Below are 20791 nucleotides of genomic sequence, written 5' to 3'. Positions count from 1 at the left end.
ACTGTAATAAATGAACAGATAATCTAGGTCCAATTAACAAATTAAATATAAACAGTTCATCAGAACTATATAGCATCCTTCTATATTTTGAAGGAACTCAAAGTAAGGTTTTAGGTCTGGACTAATATAGCACTTAAGTATAAGTTAGATTGACATGTATACACTGCTATATTTAAAATAAAACACCTTCCCATGAAAAAATAAATAAAAAATAATAAATTAATAACTTGCCATTTCTGTGAGGTTTGGAAATCTTTTTTTCTACTTGATCAGTAGTATATATTCAGGAATATGAGTTTAAGTAAGGTCAAAGGTTATCTTGTGGGAGTAAAATTTGAATTCAGAATTGTACACTGTTAGATAAAGGATATTTCTGAATCAGGAAAGGGCAGTGAATTTATAAATCTAAGTCATGCCTATACATCTGTTAACCTAAAACCTTATGCTTGATTCAGATTTTGTTGTAGCAAAATATTGATTTATTCTGGATTCCTACTGTGAGATGTGTTGTGAAAGTTCAACATATTACCATTTCCTTATGAGTACTTGCAATCATGATAAAAGCATAGAATCTTATTTCAGCCATTGATGAGACCATTACATACAGATAGGATCCCAAGTAAAGAAGAAAAAAAAGACTCGTAGATTCTTGCATCTTTTGTGCTCTGTGTTGTTTATATGGTGGTTTAGAAGTATAGGTGCAGTGATTAGGATGTCCAAGTTGGAGAGAGAGATTTAAAAGGTAACATTTTGCTGGTGGAATGTAAGAATTTTAACAACTCACCTACCTAGAGCTTAGATTAGGTATTCTCTCATTATCACTACCATTGCATTAATGTGCAAATTGTGTATATTCAGCTGCTTTATTCTAAAGAGTCTGGCCCTTTGGTGTGCACCAGAGACATTTGCTATAGGAGATTGTGATCCTTAGCAGGATCAGCTAAGCCCACTTAGTGTGGGTGATCCAATAGAATATGGACTAGTTGGCCATTTGGGATACAGTTGTTCTAACAAAGCACGTGCGGAGAGTCAAGGGAGTTTGTATGCTTTTTTTTTTTAAATGTGGTATTGTCTTATGTGATTTATTTTCCTTCATTTAAAAACTTGATGCAAAATGTTTGTGCTCTTTCCTTTCTTTCTCTCCCCGCCCCCCCTTAGAATAATATAGCCGATCCAGAAGAACTGTTCACAAAATTAGAACGCATTGGAAAAGGCTCCTTTGGAGAAGTGTTCAAAGGTATTGATAACCGTACCCAGCAAGTGGTTGCTATTAAAATCATAGACCTTGAGGAAGCCGAAGATGAAATTGAAGACATTCAGCAAGAAATAACTGTTTTGAGTCAGTGTGACAGCTCATATGTAACAAAATACTATGGATCATATTTAAAGGTAATGTGTACGCTGGATTATTTAAGTCATAAGGTATTTTCATTATAAGTATTTCTTTTTTTTTAACTCTGTTTTTCGAAAGGCAATGTCTTAAATTAGGATTTGACAGCCTTTGGCCTCCAGACAGAACTCAGCTCCATTTGTAGTGCCAAAATAGGCTGGTTTTAGATTTAGCAGCTGTATCCTGAATGCATCCCAGTACTCAGCTGCAACATTTTTCCACACCTGAACTTTTGGGTTGATGGAGGAACAGAAAGGCAGCTGAGCCTTGAGACGTATCCTTTGCCTGGAAAGAGCTTTCTCCCTGGGCTTTTAACACATTATTCTCAACGGTCCAGTCTGTCTCAACCTCAGAATGGATGGCATATGTAAGCATGTCACTATTCCATTGAGTTATGGTGGTTATTTACACATCTCTCTCTCCCTCTAGGTTGTAAGCTTCTTGACAGCAGGGAGTTTAGTTCAACCCGTCTTGGTTTTCACATCCCTTAGCACAGAGCATGGCACATCTTAAGTACATGATAAATATTTGTTGAAATGGAATTAAATAGATTAATATCTTTTCCCCCCCACCAAAAAAAAAGTTGGATTTTTAGTTTCTAGGATTATGGAATTAGCAGACACCTGAAGTTCCAGCAGATGGAGTTATTACTGCATCACAGAAAACTCTTTGGTGACTAAAACCCGAGTTCTTGGGTTCCATATTTATAGAGTCAGGATTTGTGTCTATTGAAATATAAAACAATACATAATTAGAAAAATCTAGCTTAGAGTTTAAATTATCTTAAAATTTAAAAAATGTATCCCCATATTGATATTTTTTAAAGGAGGGCAGTATTAGTTAGATCTTTGATTTTCAGAGCTTACAAGGGGGAAGGTTTTTTTTGTTTGTTTGTTTGTTTGTTTGTTTGTCCATCTATCTCTAGGCCAAAAGGGTGTGTTTATAACCCATCAGGCTGTTGGCCTGCACAAAAATTGATGCTGTCTTTTTATGTTCTGCTGATCAAATATACCCTAGGATAAACTATCTATATTAGTTAATACTGATATAGAAATTCATCGATTTCCCTGGCTTTTTACAGAGCCTAACCTTTTTTTTTTTTTTGGCTGCGCTGCACGACTTGCAAGATTGAACCCAGGCCCCCTGCAGGAGAAGCACAGAGTCCTAACCACTGAACTGCCAGGGAGTTCCCCATAGAGCCTAATTTATTCTAATAGTACGTGAATTAGGTGACTGTGGCATTAATGCATAGTAGAATGAATCATTAAATAGCCAAACAGTCACTATGTGTCACACACTGTACTAGGTTATGGAGATGTAAAAGTGAACAACTCCTGCCATTAAAGAGCTCACAGTCTCATATTGCACTAAAATAGTGTAGATTTTGTGATTGAATGTGTACAAGGTACAGATGAGGCATAAATAAGAAAATGGTCACCTCTACCCTTTTTTTCCATGATGGTATGAAGGAAAGGCTTCCAAGAGGAGGTGATACTGCTGGTAGCTCCTATACAATATACTTTTAAGTGTTAGCCATTACTCTATTTTACTGTATACCTAATTACTTGATTCTTTGTGGTTCACTTTGCTTTTATATTCTTTCCTAAAAAGCTTATTTAGTGGGTCAGATTCCTTTTTAGGAATCCTATGGGGGTGGTCATTCAATCTCAGTGGTTTTAAGTCTCCCTTCTAATTTCCATAGCAGGCGGGGTTGTAGGCAGCCCAGGGAATTTGTTGTTGGTGGTGGTGATGTGTATGTGTGTTTTGCTTATTCTGGTTTACTCTTTCTGGATTGAATCCTTGTAATTCCAGACCCACTCTAGAGCAAATCTGAACACTTGCTATTTTTAGGCACCTGTATCAGATAAGCTAGTTTTGGTGACTGACTTATATTAAAGAAGCCCTATTTAAAATGCGCTATTGTATATTATATTGAAAATGGGTACTGACATGGTATTGAGTTTTATTGTTTGCTTACAACCTTTCTTTATTCATATTCAGTACTCACATGGAAAATGAATTATAACTCTGTTTTTATTATTTATTCCTAAGATTTCACATTTAAAAAAATTTTCCTCATAGTGTACATGTACTGGTCACCCAAAAAATACTTACTCTTTTAATAAATCCAACTGATAGTTTGTTTTCTCCAAATCTTGATTGTTGAATGTTCTCAGGCCAGTTAGTGATACAAAACTGTTATCCAAGATGTCTTCTTACAGAATTAAACTGCATTATTTTTATCTCGTTTACCCGTCATTAATTAAAATACATGATGAGAAAGCCTACTTTGAAGAACATGTTACTTCATGATAAAATTGTAGAAATTCACAGATGGCTGCTACTGATTACATTTGTATCTAGATTATCTGTACACACACATATTATCTCTATATGGATATACATATATATGCACAGAGAAAAAGAAATACGATTTTATAACTCTTTAATACCATTTATTTAAATTACTTTCTTAAATTGACCACTTGTTTATTTTCCATTTATATTAAACCATAGTGTGACTTCACAGGCTTAAATTGTTTTAAACTAAAATCACATCAAATATAACAGGGTTCTGTTTAGTTCAGTCAGTGAAATCAAGGCTACATCCTCTAAGTACCATCGGAGAACTGCATCATCAATCGACTTATGTTCTTGTTGTGGCCCATCCTTCCGTTTCAGATGACACGGGAGATTTTGTGAGTCAAGTTAATTGAGTAAAGTAGGATACAGGTTCTTCTCAGGTTGTCCTAACACAGGACATAACCAAGACCCTCACTGTTAGCTGGAGGAAAATTTATTGCACTTGAGAGAAAATTATATGCTCTCTGCAACTGTATGTAGTTGTAGCACTTTCCTTGAGACATGCAGAAATGTACTAGGTATTCATTTTGACTGAGCTCACTGTATAACTTCGTTTTTAAAAACAAGAGTAAAAACCAGACAGACACATCAGTATGACCACAATATTTTCCTTTAATTTTACTTCACTGCAGATTTTCTTGACAGACAAAGTTAGTCTTTATGACGAGTGCTAAAATAAGCAAACCCTTCCCTTCTGATCTCATAACATTGGAAGAATCTTTTATAATCTTTAAATATTTTTCTAGTTCGATGTAAATCTTAAAATGAAGCTCACTCAGGCATTGAATAGAACTTGAATCATGCCTTTATTTGCTGCTGAAAATTGCTTTTAGATTTCTGTTTATGTTAAGGAAATATGCCCCCCTCCACATACCACAACGACTGATATTTATTTAAAAAAAAAGAATTGAATGATTGAAGTAAAATATTCCAGAATAGAGTCTGTACAGTTTTGTTTCCTTCTCATTATTTTTCCTGAGACTTTTGTGTGTGCTTATTTCCGAAGTATGGCGAATGTTTCTGGAATATTTCTGGAATATTCTTTAATTTTTAAAAATCATAGTTTTCTTATAAAACTTGAAGGAAATTGGAGAGGGAAATATTTCCTCCTTGTACAGTGGTTTTTTCTCTCAAAATAAGAATAGCTTTAAACTTCCTATAATACACCTCTAAGAAGCCCCATATTAGATTCAATTCAGCAGATATTTATTTTTCCGTCACTACTCTGTGCACTCCTCTCATTCTGCATATTTGCCCTGGTCGGTCTCATCTACTTTATTCTGACAATTTCTAAATTCATGTCTCTGGTTTCAGCCTCTCTCCTTAGCCCCAGATAGGTATATCTAACTTGTCTCATATCTCCCACTTATCTGTGGGTAGATACCTCAAGTGCAATAACCCAAAACGTGGGGAATAGCATTTAAAGTGGGTCTTGAGTATGATTTTGATAGGGTTTGGGATGTGAGGGTGGGGTATAGACAAGGCATTCTAGACTGGAAGAAAACGATTCCAAGGTGGTAAAGTATCTGGCAAGATGATCTCTACTATTCCTTGCAGTTATATAAGATTTCACATTCTGTTTCTTTTCTTATTGTGGTATAATATATATCACGAAAGTTACCATTTTAACCATTTTAAATGTATAGTTCTGTGGCATTTCATGCACTCATGTGATTTTGCAACCATCACTAGCATTCATCTCCAGAACTTTTTCATCTTCCTCAACTGAAACTCTGTACCCATTAAACTATATAACTCCCCATTCTCTCCTCACCGTAGTCCTTGGTAACCACCATTCTACTTTCTGTCTCTATGAGTTTCCCTACCGTAGACTCTTCATATAAGTGGAATCATACAACATTTGCCCTTTGGTGACTGGCTTATTTTACTTACACATGCTGGTTTATGTGGTCAGTGTTATGATTGGCTATCTGCTTCATAGACCAACCTACTTAATTCAACATGTACTTGATCTATGTTCAATAATTATCTCATAAATATATATAATGGGTATTTTAAATGTTTTTTTAAACGTTTTTTCTATGAGCAAATGAATTCCAAGTTCCACAGTAGCATTTCTCCCCCCTATAGCCAAGTGTCTGCTTTAGTGGCAAATTCAAAGGCCCCATGGGGTGATGGAGTTGATACTCCAGACACCAGTGATTTGTTAAAACTAGGCTCCAACTTCTCCCCAGTAAACAGTATAACTCTGAAGTACTTAACTCTTTTTTCAAATTTTTATTGGAGTATAGTTGATTTATAATGTTATGTTAGTTTCAGGTGTACAGCAAAATGAATCAGTTATACATATACATATATCCACTCTTCTTAAGATTCTTTTCCCATATAGGCCATTACAGAGTATTGAGTAGAGTTCCCTGTGCTATACAGTAGATCCTTATTAGTAATCTATTTTATATATAGTAGTGTGTGTATGTCAATCCCAATCTCCCAATTTATCCCTCCTCCCCCCTTACCCCCTGGTAACCATAACTTTGTTTTCTACATCTGTAACTATTTCTTGAAGTACTTACTCTTTAGGCGTTCTGAATTTTGGAACAGAGAGCCATTTCTTAACCCCTAAGTGACCACCCATGTTGATGCAGGGCTTTATTTTATTTATTTATTTATTTTTGGCTGTGTTGGGTCTTACTGCGTGTGGGCTTTCTCTAGTTGCGGCGAGCGGGGGCTACTCTTCGTTGCAGTGCGCGGGCTTCTCATTGTGGTGGCTTCTCTTGTTGCGGAGCACGGGCTCTAGGCGCATAGGCTTCAGTAGTTGTGGCGCGTGGGCTTAGTTGCCCCGAGGCATGTGGGATCTTCCCAGACCAGGGCTCAAACCCGTGTCCCCTGCATTGGCAGGCGGATTATTAACCCCTGCACCACCAGGGAAGTCCCTGCTGCAGGACTTTAAACTTAACTCCTCCAACCCATTGTTAAAACATTTGGATCATTTTATAATTGGAGAAGTGACATTTTTCCTTCAGGGACTTCCTATACTTAAATGTGCCAGATATATGGTTATGGTTTAGAGGTTTAGAGTCATTTGACTCTTTTGGATTTGTAAACCAGTATGTAGATATCAACTTAGTCTTTTAAATTATTTAAGAACAAACCAAACATACATATTTGCATTCTCCAACACAGACATCTTTTACCAGAAATCAAAGATAGAAATTGTAGTCCCCCAAAAGAATACAAACACAGCGTCTAGGTTTTTTGCTTGGGTTTGGTTTGTGATTGGTGTTTTCATTAAGACCTGCTGTGGACAAGGAACAAGTAAGAGCCTGTGTGGGTTAAGCTTCCTTGAGTAGGGAGGAGCCCCACTGGCTCGCCATTCCTGCCTGTGCCCACTCAGGCCTCGCTTCAATTCCCCTGCCTGCCTCGCAGTCTTCTGAATGTTTGGACCTATGACCATCCTCCAGTGAGGTTTGTCTGCAGAAGTGACAATCAGAAGGAAGCAGCCAGAAAAGCTATGAGGCAGCTCTGGTTCCCTGCCTGTTTCAGAAGAGTCCTAGTTCCACTGAATAGCTCGCTTGCAAAGAGGAAGCCTTCTTTTCAGATCGGGAATTTGCTTAGTCATAAGTTTACTGACTTTTTAAGCTTTCTATGAATACATTTTGGTAGGTTTCTGTTTTGAATCGGTACCAAAAAAAAGACACACATTGTTTTTAACTTGGAAAACAGGCGCTTTCATTCATGCAGAACTGCAAAACAGATAAACATGTTTTATAAGATCTTTTTATTTTTCTTTGAATGTCAGGTGAATGGGAAGCATTCTGAATTCATGAGGTAGAATGTAGTACTTAGGAAAAAAAACGTGGCAAAAGATAAACTTCTCAGGCTGTACGGCATTGTGAGAAACACTTTTTTCTTCTGTAGAAAAAAATAGGAAGACTCATCAGGTTCACAGTTCTCATGTTCTGAGTCCTAATTTCTATACATGGAAACAAGTTACATGAACCACTCCTGGAACTCTTCTCCTCTCCCACTGTTATGGGGATTTATTTCCTCTCCTGCCTACTGTGTACACCACTCTTTCTCTTCTCAGTTCAAGCTGGCCTGCTGTGACAGGAGAGAGTTGATGTCAAGATGGGCGGGGGACATTGTTCCTTTCTTTCTCTTATACATTCTACATAATGTCAGCATCTTAATTTAACTGAGCCTTCCCTCCCCGGACCCTTACCCTACACCACAACCCATTCCCCCCGACTACAGTGTCCCCTAAACACTCATCATCATGTTATTGGAGTCCATTCTCTGCCATAATAAAGCCCCAGTCTCATGGAGACACTTGGAAATTTTGAATGGAACTCCTGAGTACTTCCCAGGGATTTTGGAGTTTGAGGACTACTGGCAACAGCTTGAGAATCTTCATTCCACAGCTGGGACTGTAAAGGTGAGAGATGTGTTCCTGGCATCCCAAATCGAAGCACGACACTGAATATATTTTCCCCTAGAAACATTGTTATGGTATAAATGGTAGTGTCTCTGGTATCCTTTCTGCTATACTATGGATACCTTTGTGTTAAATTGTCTTTTTGGAGGACACTGCTCCAGGAACCTAGGCATTATTTTTATGGGAAAATGCTTGCTTTCCAAATTCCAAACATCTTACTTAAAAATGGACTTTTGGAACACAATCCATTCACAACTTGGCTATTGGCCAGTTTAGCAAAACCAACCATTCCGCTTTCAGTCAATTCTGTGGTCCTACAGTAATTGAGAGAATACCACTCATGAAATGGTATGGAGAGAGAGATGTCTTCCGTACTTCAAAGTATAGCTGAAAGAAAAATGATTTAATGATTTATTCCAAATTTTATCTGATGTAGTTGAATGGTGTGTGTGTGTGTGTGTGTGTGTGTGTACACCTGTTTTGTAATTCAAACACACGTGTTCCCCCTATGAACTCCATTTCCTCTTGTACAACTTACAGTGAAGTTAATTCTACGTGAATTAATCATAATGCTTTTTAAGCTACACACTCCCTTTCTCTTATCCATTTACCTCTGGGGAGAGGGGGGTCAATGTTCTTTCTAGGTTCCATATGTGTACGAAAAATCCCCGTTAATCCTGGTTGGTAAAAGTTGTAAAGTACATTAAAACAAAAACTAAAATAAGGCACAATACCCAGTGTCCTCAAACTCTAAAATCACATGGGAAGTACCCAGAAGCCCCATTCAAAATTTCTACAAGTCTCTATTTACCTCCTCATTCTTTTTTTTTTTCCTCCTCATTCTTTAGTGTAACTATCTTTTCCTTTCAGTATCATTATTCAAAATAATTTAAAGCGATGGTTTTTTCTGGGTTTTATAAAAGTTGCTAACAGTTAAACAATAAGGAACAATAATGTGTTATTTATTTAGCTATATCATATGGTAAATCGGTTTCAGGGAGGGCCAAGACTCAGAACTTGACTTTCATCTGTAATAGTCTATGGAAAAATATATTCTGAGTTCCAAACAACTAATTTTAAACCTGTATTTTAGAACCAGTACATTAGTATGTCAGATTTAACATTTATGCTAGTATGTTACTTGGCTCAGGTTTATAATTATTAAACTATTTCATGGCTTTTGCAGGGTTCAAAATTATGGATAATAATGGAATACCTGGGTGGCGGTTCAGCACTGGATCTTGTAAGTATTTTTAAATAATTACACACATATATCCATACTTGCACTTTTTTCTTTTAATTGGAGTAAGCAATGGTTTTTGGACAAGCTAAGCAGGTGTTTAGTTAATATGTTCACTCTGTCTTCAGGACTACTACTCTTATATAGATTCAGCTATATTGCAGGCTTCTGCACGTTGCTGGCATTCTTAAAGTATATAAGAAATGCAAACAGCTTAATAAAATTAAATTCCCCCCAAATTAGGAATGAGCGTGTGACAGTTGCCGTCAGTTTAGAGTTTTACTTTACATGCTTATCCCTGAGAAGACTCAGTGTTCTTAGATTTTTAAAAAAGATATCATTCAGATAACTCTCTCTAAAATTGGCTCTTGGGTTCTGACCAAGAAGGCCTACAGACCCAGCTCTCTGCAGAGTTCTCTCTGCCCCTCTATAGGTCATTTGGAAATGTGATGGCATCTTTGTCACAATGACTTGGAAGTGCCACAGCCATTTTAGTGGGCAGGGACCAGGCTGCTACAACCCTGCAGTATGCGGGAGAAGTTCTAACCAATGAAGATATGTTCGTGCATGAAATGTTTTTGAGAAACACTGGTTGTTTTCCCCAAGTGGTGTGATTCTGTCAGTGTTGTTCCCCGCCTTTTAAATCTTTATTAATATGACATTGTATTTAAAATGCAATATGAATGACTAGAGACAAGTTTGTGTAGTAGAATTACCACTGGGCTGGCCTGTGGGAGTTTGAGGTTCTAGCGCTGGCTCTATTTATAACTAAATCTGTGACTGTGAACCAGACACATAAATTCCTTGGACTTGGATGTCCTATAAAACAAAGAATTTGCACTAAGCTCCTCTTCCATGTTTAATATAATATGACTTTTATATAATATGCTTCTGCCTTTGAAATTATAGAGTCTGCTGTTTCTAAAAGTAATTTTAATTCTTATATTTTAAAGTGGAGATGAGTTTTTCTGACTGAAAGTAATCAAATATTTTTTAAAGGCTTTCATCCTGACTGCCAATGACTCCAAAGTTTCAGATAATCCTGTGAACAGAAATGACCATAAGCGATTTTCTTCCCTTTAAACAGAACCATACTTAAACCATTCTAAAGAAATGGTAATTAAACTTGATGTAGAGCCTCATCTTCTAGGAATTCATTGCAGTTTAATCAGTTGCTGAGTTAGGTCATCCTTCCTTGTGTCTAATGTAATTCTTATATCCTAAAGCTAGAGTTCATTTTTTTCTTTCTCTCTCCTCTCTAGTGAGAGAACATAACTGGTGTTTCTTTGGATAATAATCCTTCATGCCTATGGAGTCAGGTCTCATTCTCCTCTTGCCGTTAAATGATCTCAGCTCTATTTCTCTTGTCACGTGGTTTGATTACACAATAATTTTTTCATTAGCTCCACAAGAAGCCTCACAATTGCTCCACGAGCCTCCTTCCACTTCTTAAATATTAAGAACCCTTTCCAAATTTATCACAGTTAACTGCCCCCAAAAGTGCTCACCATGTCACTTCCCTGTTTTGTAGGCATTGGCAAAGCTAGTGCACTGCTTTCATCGGATTTCTGATAGCAATGTGAAGCACTGGACACTGGCCCAGCCCTAACTAATACAATCTGTATCCCCAGTAGTAGTTTGGTCAGTTTTATGAAATCTCTGAATGAAATGATTGTGAGATCATAATCTTATTCTGCCATTCTGATCTCCACCTAAATACAACAAATACCTATTAGCATAAATTCAATGAACTTAAAATGTTCTTAAAATCAAGAGACCTAGATCCTAGTCCTGGTTCTGCCATTGACTAGCTGGCTAATACTGGGCAAGCCATTTAACCTGTGCCTCAAATATTCAATGAGGAAATTAGATGAGTAATCTCTCTAAATCTGTTTTTCTAGCCCTAACGCTTAATGATATTGTGATTTAATTATAAACCTCATTTGACTGGACTTTGTAGGCAGAGCAAGTGATGAGAAAATGTGCTACTTCTTCTTCATATATAGTCCTGTACGAATGAATGCTATCATTTGGGGGAATCTAAGAAAGGATCAGGCTTAGAGAAGGGCACTGCTACCAGGGACAAGAGAAATCAGGAGGGATGCTGGGTAGAGTGTTCATCCCTTAAACTGGTGCCTGACTAATGGAACATGATTATGACCAGTATTGATGTCAACATTATATAGTGTATACCTCAAGATTCCCTCCCATTCTAACAAAAATAATTAGTTGTATGTGAACAGACTTTGAGCATACTGTACGTTATTTTATTGAATTGATTATACCTTACTTCTTTCCAAATAGAATTGCAGTGACTTACAACAAAAACACATATAATAAGGTTAAGAGAATAAAACATGAGCACCAAGGGAAAAAGTTGGAAACAATATGCTAACTGTAAGAGAAAGCATAACAAAACATGGTGCATTAGGGACTGGCTGGAAGTCAAAAGAGTATGGGGAACACCCCCAAGCCCACAAGTAGATAGTCTCTGAAAGGGAAAATGTCCCTCTCTTGAATATCCTCAGTTGACAACAGAGGCAAATCACACAAGGCCAGTACACTGCCCTGGGGGCAGAAGTGTTAGCTATTAGAGACGTGATATGGTCTTCAGTCTTTGGAGAGAAGCTCAGTTGTGCGCTCCAGGGACAGTCGACCAAGATCTTGCGTCATCTCTCCCAAGGTTGCATTGGAAATTTTTAAAAAAGCAATCTGTGTTCCATCTACTTTACCTTCCTTCTCTTTCCAACTCCCTTATTTCTCCTTTTCTGATCATTATCATCATGGCTAAGGAAACATTTTAACCACAAGGTTTGGGACAGTTTTCTGTCTGATAGTGAACAAGAAAAACGCAGCTCTACCACCACCCCATTCCCATTTCCCTGCCACCCAGGCGCCCCTACCATCCCCCTCCGGTACCCAGTTAAGTGAGATTTTACTTTTACTGAATTTTAAACTGGACCTAAGTATACCAGATAAGCGACGGACCACTTTTCTGTTTGTTTTTACTTAAATATATTTTAAAAATTCTGTATTATCCAGGGCACTTTTAGAAATCCTTCAGAATGATAGCTAGTATCTTTTATATGGACCTTGCCCAATTTCCTAAGTGACTGAGGGTATACCTCCTCTGGCCCTGTCAACATTTTATAATCAGTGATACTGAGTACTAATCTTAAGTAGTATGACATTTATCTTTAACTTATTTGGTAGTACCTCAGAATTTCATTGCCAGCAATCAATAAAATAATATGCCATTTTCACCTTTTAGATGACTTTAATCACTGCTGTTTAAAAAGAAACTTTTGGGGTGGAAGTTGATATATTTGAAAGTAAACAGATAATGTTACTTAGGAAAGGCACCTATTGAACTATGAACATCCCTGGAGTATACTATATATCCAGAGCATAGTTAATATTAAATGGTGAGACTGAAGTGTGGTTTCTATTTTAAGCTGTTAAATTTCAACATGAAAGTGCCCTTTATTCAGAATAAATATGGCATTCATGAAAGATGAAATACAGAAGGTGCCAAAGAGCTGTGAATCCCTCCCAGTGTGAGGCATAGTGGGCAATATTTGATTTTCACCACCTCTTCCCTCCTTCCAGCAAACAGAACTCTACCTCAGCTCTGACTTTAGATTCCCACCCTTTCCTGTAATAATATTGTACAGTCCACTGTTTGTGCTTTATGAGGTACCAGAATTTTAAAATAACCATTTATTTTAAGGAGAGATTTTCAGATATTCCATTACAAATTCTCCTGAAACCTAATCATTGCTTTCCTTGTATTGCAGTTAAAACTACTGGCTTTAGTACAGGGAAATGTGTTACATTTATTTGAAAAAACGTATCCCTCCATGATTTGATATTTTTTTACAATGAAAGTCTGAATAGTTTAATTATTATATTCCTAGCTAAAATTTAAATCTGAGTCTCAAAAAAGGCTCTATGCTTTACAATGTTTTTGAAATACACAAATGCTAAGAACTGTGCTACAGCTGACCTATATGATCAAATTTGGTTGCTGCAAAAATCTTATGGACCGTCTGATCTAAAAATCAGTTCGGTGTAAATATTTAATAAGTTTTAAACAGCAAATGCCAAAATTTAAGTAGCTGATCTCTTTTTTCCTATCTGAGAAAAAGAAAGCTAGTTCTGTCATTATTTAAGCATGTTTCTTAGATCTTTGATGTAAATATTTAAGAACCTTAGGATTTGGAGCTAGTATATAGGTTGTACTATCTTTCAAGATTAAACTTAATCATTAAAAAACCCTTTCTGCCCTTTGACTTAACTTTCCTCACCTTTTAAAATTTTCTCATTTGTTTAAATATTGGTTTAATAAACAGAACTGCTTCATATATCTAAGCGATTCTCTTATTTCAAAGAGAATGTCAAGTTCGAACTTCATTGTTCCAAACTTTTACATGTATATGTATGTATGTGTTTTTCCCCCTAAGCTGAGAGCTGGTCCATTTGATGAGTTCCAGATCGCTACCATGCTAAAGGAAATTTTGAAAGGTCTGGACTACCTGCATTCAGAAAAGAAAATTCACCGAGACATAAAAGGTATACAGAAGTCTAATGTGAACCTGAGAAAAACAGATGCATTCTGAGGAAGCTGAGGGTTTTTTCATTTCTTTTTCCCTCCTAGCTGCCAATGTCTTGCTCTCAGAACAAGGAGATGTGAAACTTGCTGACTTTGGAGTTGCTGGCCAACTGACAGATACACAAATTAAAAGAAATACCTTTGTGGGAACACCATTTTGGATGGCTCCTGAAGTTATCCAGCAGTCAGCTTATGACTCAAAAGTAAAGTGTTACCTGTACAAACTATTTTGTTTTTAATATTAAGTTTTATATAGCATACTATCCTATTTAATAAACTGCCTTAATACTCCTTCCTTTTAAAGTATTCCTAAAGCTAGAGTCACGTCAGTTGTTGCTGGTAAATCATACGTTCCCTTGTTGCTGGTAATATTTGGACCTTCTTCCCTTCAGTGGCCTTTCATCCTACTTGGAATACAATCCAAAGTTCTTACTATCACATATGTGTCTCTCTACAGTCTGGCCCTTGTCTACCTCTGGCTCATCTCTTATCACTCTCCTCTATTTTCTTTTTTTTTTTTTTGATCTCTCTTCACTTCCACTTTTTTTTTAATTAATTTGTATTGGCCCTCTATTTTCTATCTGCTTCAGCCACAGTGGCCTCATTGCTGGTCCATAAACACAGCAAGTCCCCTCTAGCCTCAGGACCTTTGCACTTGCCTCTCCCTCTATCTGGAATAGCCTTTCTCCCAATTAGGTCTCTGCTTAAACATTACCTACACAGAACAGTCTTCCCTGGCCATCCTGTGTAAATTTGCAGCCCTTTTACCTTATTCATTATTCCCTTATCCTGATTTACTATTTTCTTCACAGAACTTAGCACCATCTGACATCCTATTATCTATTTATTTATCTGTCTCTTCTACTAGAACATAAGCCCCTTGAGAGCAGGGATTTTGTCTGGTTTGGTCACCACCTGAGTCCTCAGTGCCTAGAATACAGTACCTGGCACAAAGTAGAATATTTGATCATTTTTTAAATAAATGAATTATATTAATAAAAATTTATTAACATCACATTTCTTGAGACATTTTCATATTGTATGACCGTTAGACTCCACAGGTTATTTTGTGGCATTATGTTGGAATGGAATTTCAAGGTAATTGTTCTTTCCTCCTTACCTTAGGCTGACATTTGGTCACTGGGAATTACTGCTATTGAACTAGCCAAGGGAGAGCCACCTAACTCCGATATGCATCCTATGAGAGTTCTGTTTCTTATTCCAAAAAACAATCCTCCAACTCTTGTCGGAGACTTTACTAAATCCTTTAAGGAGTTTATTGACGCTTGCCTGAACAAAGATCCGTCATTTGTGAGTATATATGCTATGACTACTATTTTCTATGATCAGATCTACATAGAGCCAGTGTGGTTTGTTCAACAGTGAGGAATACAGTGCCTGTGAAAACTGTCTAAGATCCACCCAGGAACGTGATTCTTCCCTCTATGTTGCTAATTTTGTTTAGTTGTTGACAAGATCCGTAGTTCCTTCTCTCCGTCCCCTGCATCTTTTTCTCTTTTTTCTATGGTCCCTAGCTTCTTCTTTATTCTGTTGATCATTTCCTATTTCAGTGGGAAATAAAGTTCATTTTCTAGGGTGTCATTATGAAAGTATATGTATAACTATTCACAATGATTTTTATTCAACTGTGTTTTCATTTTTCATGAAAAGTTGTTTGCGTTTCACTATTTTTAATTTAATGTTCAGAAATTCCAACATGAAGTTGTATACGTTTCCTGAAGTCTAATGAGCTCCATTCATTTACTTGGCAAAGTTGATTACAGTTGTTCTACTGTTTTTAAAATAAAGCTGCCCGATGACTTCGAGAAACTAGAAATATACAAGAACTGAATTTGATGTGACAATTTTTAAGTTGCTAATGGATATTCTCATAGTAATAAAATACTAGGGGGAAAAGTATCCCCCGCAGCACCTGGTGTTTGTATTTAGATGCGATATGAATTAATGTGTGATGAAGAAGGGGGTCATATGGTATGTGCAGATAATTAACAAAGTTACAGCCTTGCTAGTTTTCACTCTTTTTTCCAATTTACAGTAAATATAATAAAAGTATTTTAAAGCACTATTTTGAAACGTTTTAAAATTTTTACTTAATTATCAAAGTCCTGCCATGTGTTTCTCTGCTTTTAAGAAAGCCCTGCTGCCTGTTGCTAGTAGGTAGGCCACCTTTTGCCCATTGGGCTTTAGCAAATTGGTACCAAAGTAGTGAATTTAATTTGGTTGCCTTGAGCCACTTCAAAAATAGAATTAGCTATTGTCCTGTGGCATTTTCGTTATCCTCATATCTGCAGACATACTTTTACACCTTTCGGCTTAATAGCTGAAGTGATTTCTTATCACTCCTTGCAATCAAAAGAGCCTAGAAATATTCATGCATCCTTTCTTTTTTGTTCCTTAGCGTCCTACAGCTAAAGAACTTCTGAAACATAAATTCATTGTAAAAAATTCAAAGAAGACTTCTTATCTGACTGAACTGATAGATCGATTTAAGAGATGGAAGGCGGAAGGACACAGTGATGACGAATCTGATTCTGAGGGCTCTGATTCGTATGTACCAATTATTTAATTTTTATGTAGATAGCCCATTTTAATATTGCATATATTTTAACTGTGATCCAATATGCTTTCTCTAGCATAAAATATAAACCTTATTCTAAAGTCTGACTTTAGAAACTGTGAAAATCTTTTAAAATCACCGTCTGTGAAGTACAATGAATTTGGAAACACGTTTTTTTTCTTAGAAGTGAATTGCTTTAGTTTTAAATGGTCTCGGTCTAACCCCTAGTGGATACTTGAGTATATTACAAAATTTTGGAACAAGATTCGATTTAAGGTGTTTTACTAGTTTGCCCAAAGTGATGAGGAGCAATGTCTTCTCTTACTTTGATGGCAACCTGCAAAATCCCTCTGGAGAACTAACGTTTCCCAGCTCTTGGCCATGTACCAAACCGTGATCAGACCGGGACATTGAAATATTCATTTATATCTCATTTGTACACCCTAAAAAGTTGCATTGTTTTTTAACTGCAGCATTTATACTAACATTTTAACCTCTAAGTCCATAATTTAATTTACTCCTTCGCTAGCTGAATTGACACAAAGGCAACACCAAATTTCTTTAGATATACTACTTGCATTTATGAGAAATCGCCCAACTTTTAAAAGGTCTGAAAAATACCAGGATAGTTGTTTTTACTCTGTTCTAATGGTTGTTGGCCTTAGCTGCCCAATGAGAGTCACCCATGGAGCCTTTCAAAAATGTAAATCAACTATACTCCAATATAAAATAAAAATTAAAAAAAATCACAAACCACACTACAGGAGATCCTGATCTAGTCAGTGGGAAGGGGTTGGGGCAGGGCTTTATATATAGTAAGAGACCTTCACGTGGGATTCTGGTACACACTTAGAGTTGAGAACCATTGCTACTCTTCAGTAAAAAGCAGCGTCGATTCGAAACTGAGATCAAATGATTTTTTATACATCGGGACAGTTCTCCGTTCGGAGTCTGGCTGCATTGATTAGGTATTTTCACCAAGCTGTATCATTTAGGAACTTATAGAAGTATCTTTGGCAATCTCTTTAGGGAATCCACCAGCAGGGAAAATAATACTCATCCTGAATGGAGCTTTACCACCGTGCGAAAGAAGCCTGATCCAAAGAAACTACAGAATGGGGCAGTATGTATATGGAGATGATCACTTCCTCTTGGTAGACTTTTTCGAACTATATAGTGAGAGTATGATGGCCAAAAATTGTTAGAATTTAATACCCCTAAACGCTCATCTACCTCACTGTGTCCATAGTAGGTTTCATTTGCCATTCGTTTTGAGCTAATTAAGAAAAGGTCATAGAAGTCATTTAAGTGGCCATTGGTATGTTTTAAAATGCATTTTACCTAGAGATATCTAAACCCAGTGGAATCATGTATATCAGTTGTAATCCTCTAAGTTAGAGAACTTCTGGATGACGGATGGGAATTAGTGATGGGAAGAAAGCATGGAAACTTGCCCTGTATTGGGTCTTTTGGGAGGAGGATTCCAATGAATGCACATGAATGATTATTTTAATGTCATGTGTATAATCTATAATATTTGTTCAAAGGAGCAAGATCTTGTACAAACCCTGAGCTGTTTGTCTATGATAATCACACCTGCATTTGCTGAAGTAAGTACAGATTCATTAGCTTTGGATATCTATTTTAAGAAGTATAATAATTTTAAATGTTATAGCTATTGATCTTTCTCAGCTTAAACAGCAGGATGAGAATAATGCTAGCAGGAATCAGGCAATCGAAGAACTGGAGAAAAGTATTGCTGTGGCTGAAGCTGCCTGCCCTGGCATCACAGATAAAATGGTGAAGAAATTAATTGAAAAATTTCAAAAGTAAGCTTGAAATGTCATTTTAAAAAAACTATTTTGACATTTTCTGTTGCATGTTCATTTATGATGTGATAATATAATTACCTACTTGATTGAGTCATTCTGTTTATTCCTAACAAAGTCAATTCTTAATAGTCATATGCTTGAAAACTGTTTGTTTGTTGCCCATCTTAAACATTAGCTTTTGGAATTATTATCTTCGGGCATTACAAGGTAGTTTTCCACTGAACGAAATGGCCTGGCTTTTTTTTTTTTTTCCTCTCCCTGTTAGTAGGAGTACAGACAAAAGGTCAGGGGACATATTCTTATTTGGACCCTTGTAAATACCATTGAGGAATGCTTTCATTCTTGCCACTACTCTTACTACACTGCTGTTCACATTGTTTCAGTGCTAAAGTTCATTAAGTTTAACCCCCATAAGAAAAGTTAAGGATTTTAGGTAGAGAAACTCAAATGAAGACTCTAAAAGGTTCTTATGTTTGATTTCAGTTTCTATACTGCCTCTTGAACTGTTGCTTTAACTTTGTTCACATTCAATAAAGTTCTTACATTTAATTTTTAAATTCCCTTTAAAAACAAGACTTTTGTATGCATATACAAACACAACTCCTTAGCTCAAGCAAGTTATAAAAAGCACTACTAATCTTAGCCTTAATCCCATTATATTGCGTCTCAGTGCATCTTTATATTCCTTTGTATTTGTGATGCCGCTGGGATCAAGTTGGAACAAACCATACAGCCTGTAAAACACATAATCTCCTAGATCTTTCTGGCTGATAAAGCCTATTTATACTCATCAGCTAAAGCCCCTCTTAAAATCCCTTAGTTTTTAGTGGAAACCTCCCCTCTTTTCCAATTTGCAAACAAATCAATTGGAAGTTGTAAAATCAGATCCAGAAGGGATTTTTGAACTGCTTTACATTTTAACGTTTACATGATGAGACGCAATACAATTTTTGTTTGCTGAATCAATTCTTTCATTGCAGAGTTCATACAGATGTAAAATAGACACATGCATAGTTATATATCAATTTAAGTTTTTCTTAATTTTATAGGTGTTCAGCAGATGAATCCCCCTAAGAAACTCCTTGTTAGTGGCTTCTATTTCATATGGACCCAGAGAAACCCACCAAAGCTACTTCAAGCTTAACAATGCTTAACTCATGAGCTCCACGTGCCTTTTGGATCTTTGCGACATTGAAGATTTGGAAGAAGCTATTCAACTATTTTGTGATGGTGTTTATCATTTTATATTTTAAAGAGATTATTTTGTAAGGGATAACTTTTAATACTATAGTTTCACCTGTATTCTAGTAAATGTTGAGATGCAGTTTTGCTTTTAGGTATCATTATTACTTAAGTTACTAGGATGAATACCTTTCATGTTTTGATCTTTAGTTAACTGTACAGTTATGAAACATACAGGTCTTTCAAAGTCATCCTAAATATTCAACTTTTGTAATCATCAAGCCTCAAAAAGCTTTTTTTTAAAACACAAGCATATTCTAAAAATGACTACTGGTGGGGAGGCGGAAACAAGTCACACGTTCTTAAAGCAGAAGATTTTTTTTTAATTTATTTTTGGCTGTGCTGGATCTTCGTTTCTGTGTGAGGGCTTTCTCTAGTTTTGGCAAGCGGGGGCCACTCTTCATCGCGGTGTGCGGGCCTCTCACTATCGTGGCCTCTCTTGTTGCGGAGCACAGGCTCCAGACGCGCAGGCTCAGTAGTTGTGGCTCACGGGCCTAGTTGCTCCACAGCATGTGGGATCTTCCCAGACCAGGGCTCGAACCCTTGTCCCCTGCATTAGCAGGCAGATTCTCAACCACTGCGCCACCAGGGAAGCCCAAAGCAGAAGTTTTTAATAAGCTCTTAGAAATGAAACCTGGAAAACTATTGACTCTTCTCCCAAGTGGGTATGATATTCCAGGCAGCTCAATGATGATTACATCTGAGAGCCCTGTGTTTGAAACATTTAGAGGCAACATGTAGCAACAGAGGTACCTCTTGGTGTGCAGTATTTACTTTCTCTTATAGAAGACACAATTGACCCTTATTTAACGTGGTTGGAAAGTTAAAGCAGTACTAATTAGCCAAGGATGGATTTTTGGTAATACCAGAAGAATTAGTTTTTAATTCATTTTTAAAATCAACTCAAATCGCATATTATATGCTTGGATTTGGGGAGCTTAAAAGAAGCTGATTATCATGTGATTATAAATACCTGATCAACAGGTATGAATATAATTTACACCAGCATATTTTTGTCATGGTCATAAAATGTCCTATAAACTATTTATACATTTTTTTTCCTCATAACTATCCAATACATAAACATCATTTGTTCATTTTTGAAAGGGTATTTAAATAAGCATTTTCTAGTTCATA

At 36.5% G+C, this 20791-nt stretch overlaps 1 protein-coding gene across 6 annotated transcripts in view; it reads left to right on the top strand.

The window, feature by feature from the left end:
* Nucleotides 1–20042, top strand: part of STK26 (serine/threonine kinase 26) — a 63964-nt gene extending 43922 nt beyond the window's left edge. Inside the window, exons 4-13 of one of the 6 annotated variants that reach the window (XM_060137071.1) lie at nucleotides 1159–1389; nucleotides 9337–9393; nucleotides 13854–13962; nucleotides 14048–14205; nucleotides 15128–15313; nucleotides 16422–16570; nucleotides 17610–17703; nucleotides 18128–18190; nucleotides 18273–18409; nucleotides 19462–20042. In XM_060137071.1, the coding sequence (XP_059993054.1) occupies nucleotides 1159–1389; nucleotides 9337–9393; nucleotides 13854–13962; nucleotides 14048–14205; nucleotides 15128–15313; nucleotides 16422–16570; nucleotides 17610–17703; nucleotides 18128–18190; nucleotides 18273–18409; nucleotides 19462–19486 (1209 nt within the window). In that variant the 3' untranslated portion in view covers nucleotides 19487–20042. Of the gene's footprint in view, nucleotides 1–1158; nucleotides 1390–9336; nucleotides 9394–13853; nucleotides 13963–14047; nucleotides 14206–15127; nucleotides 15314–16421; nucleotides 16571–17609; nucleotides 17704–18127; nucleotides 18191–18255; nucleotides 18410–19461 lie in introns of all 6 variants that reach the window. The other 5 variants (XM_060137074.1, XM_060137072.1, XM_060137073.1 and 2 more) reach the window with 5 other exon arrangements.
* The last annotated feature ends 749 nt before the right edge of the window (nucleotides 20043–20791 follow it).

The sequence above is a fragment of the Lagenorhynchus albirostris genome, chromosome X (genome assembly GCF_949774975.1).
Source record: "Lagenorhynchus albirostris chromosome X, mLagAlb1.1, whole genome shotgun sequence".
Lineage (NCBI taxonomy): Eukaryota > Metazoa > Chordata > Mammalia > Artiodactyla > Delphinidae > Lagenorhynchus > Lagenorhynchus albirostris.
The sequence above is the reverse complement of the archived record's forward strand: the minus strand, read 5'-3'. Positions and strand labels throughout refer to the sequence as shown.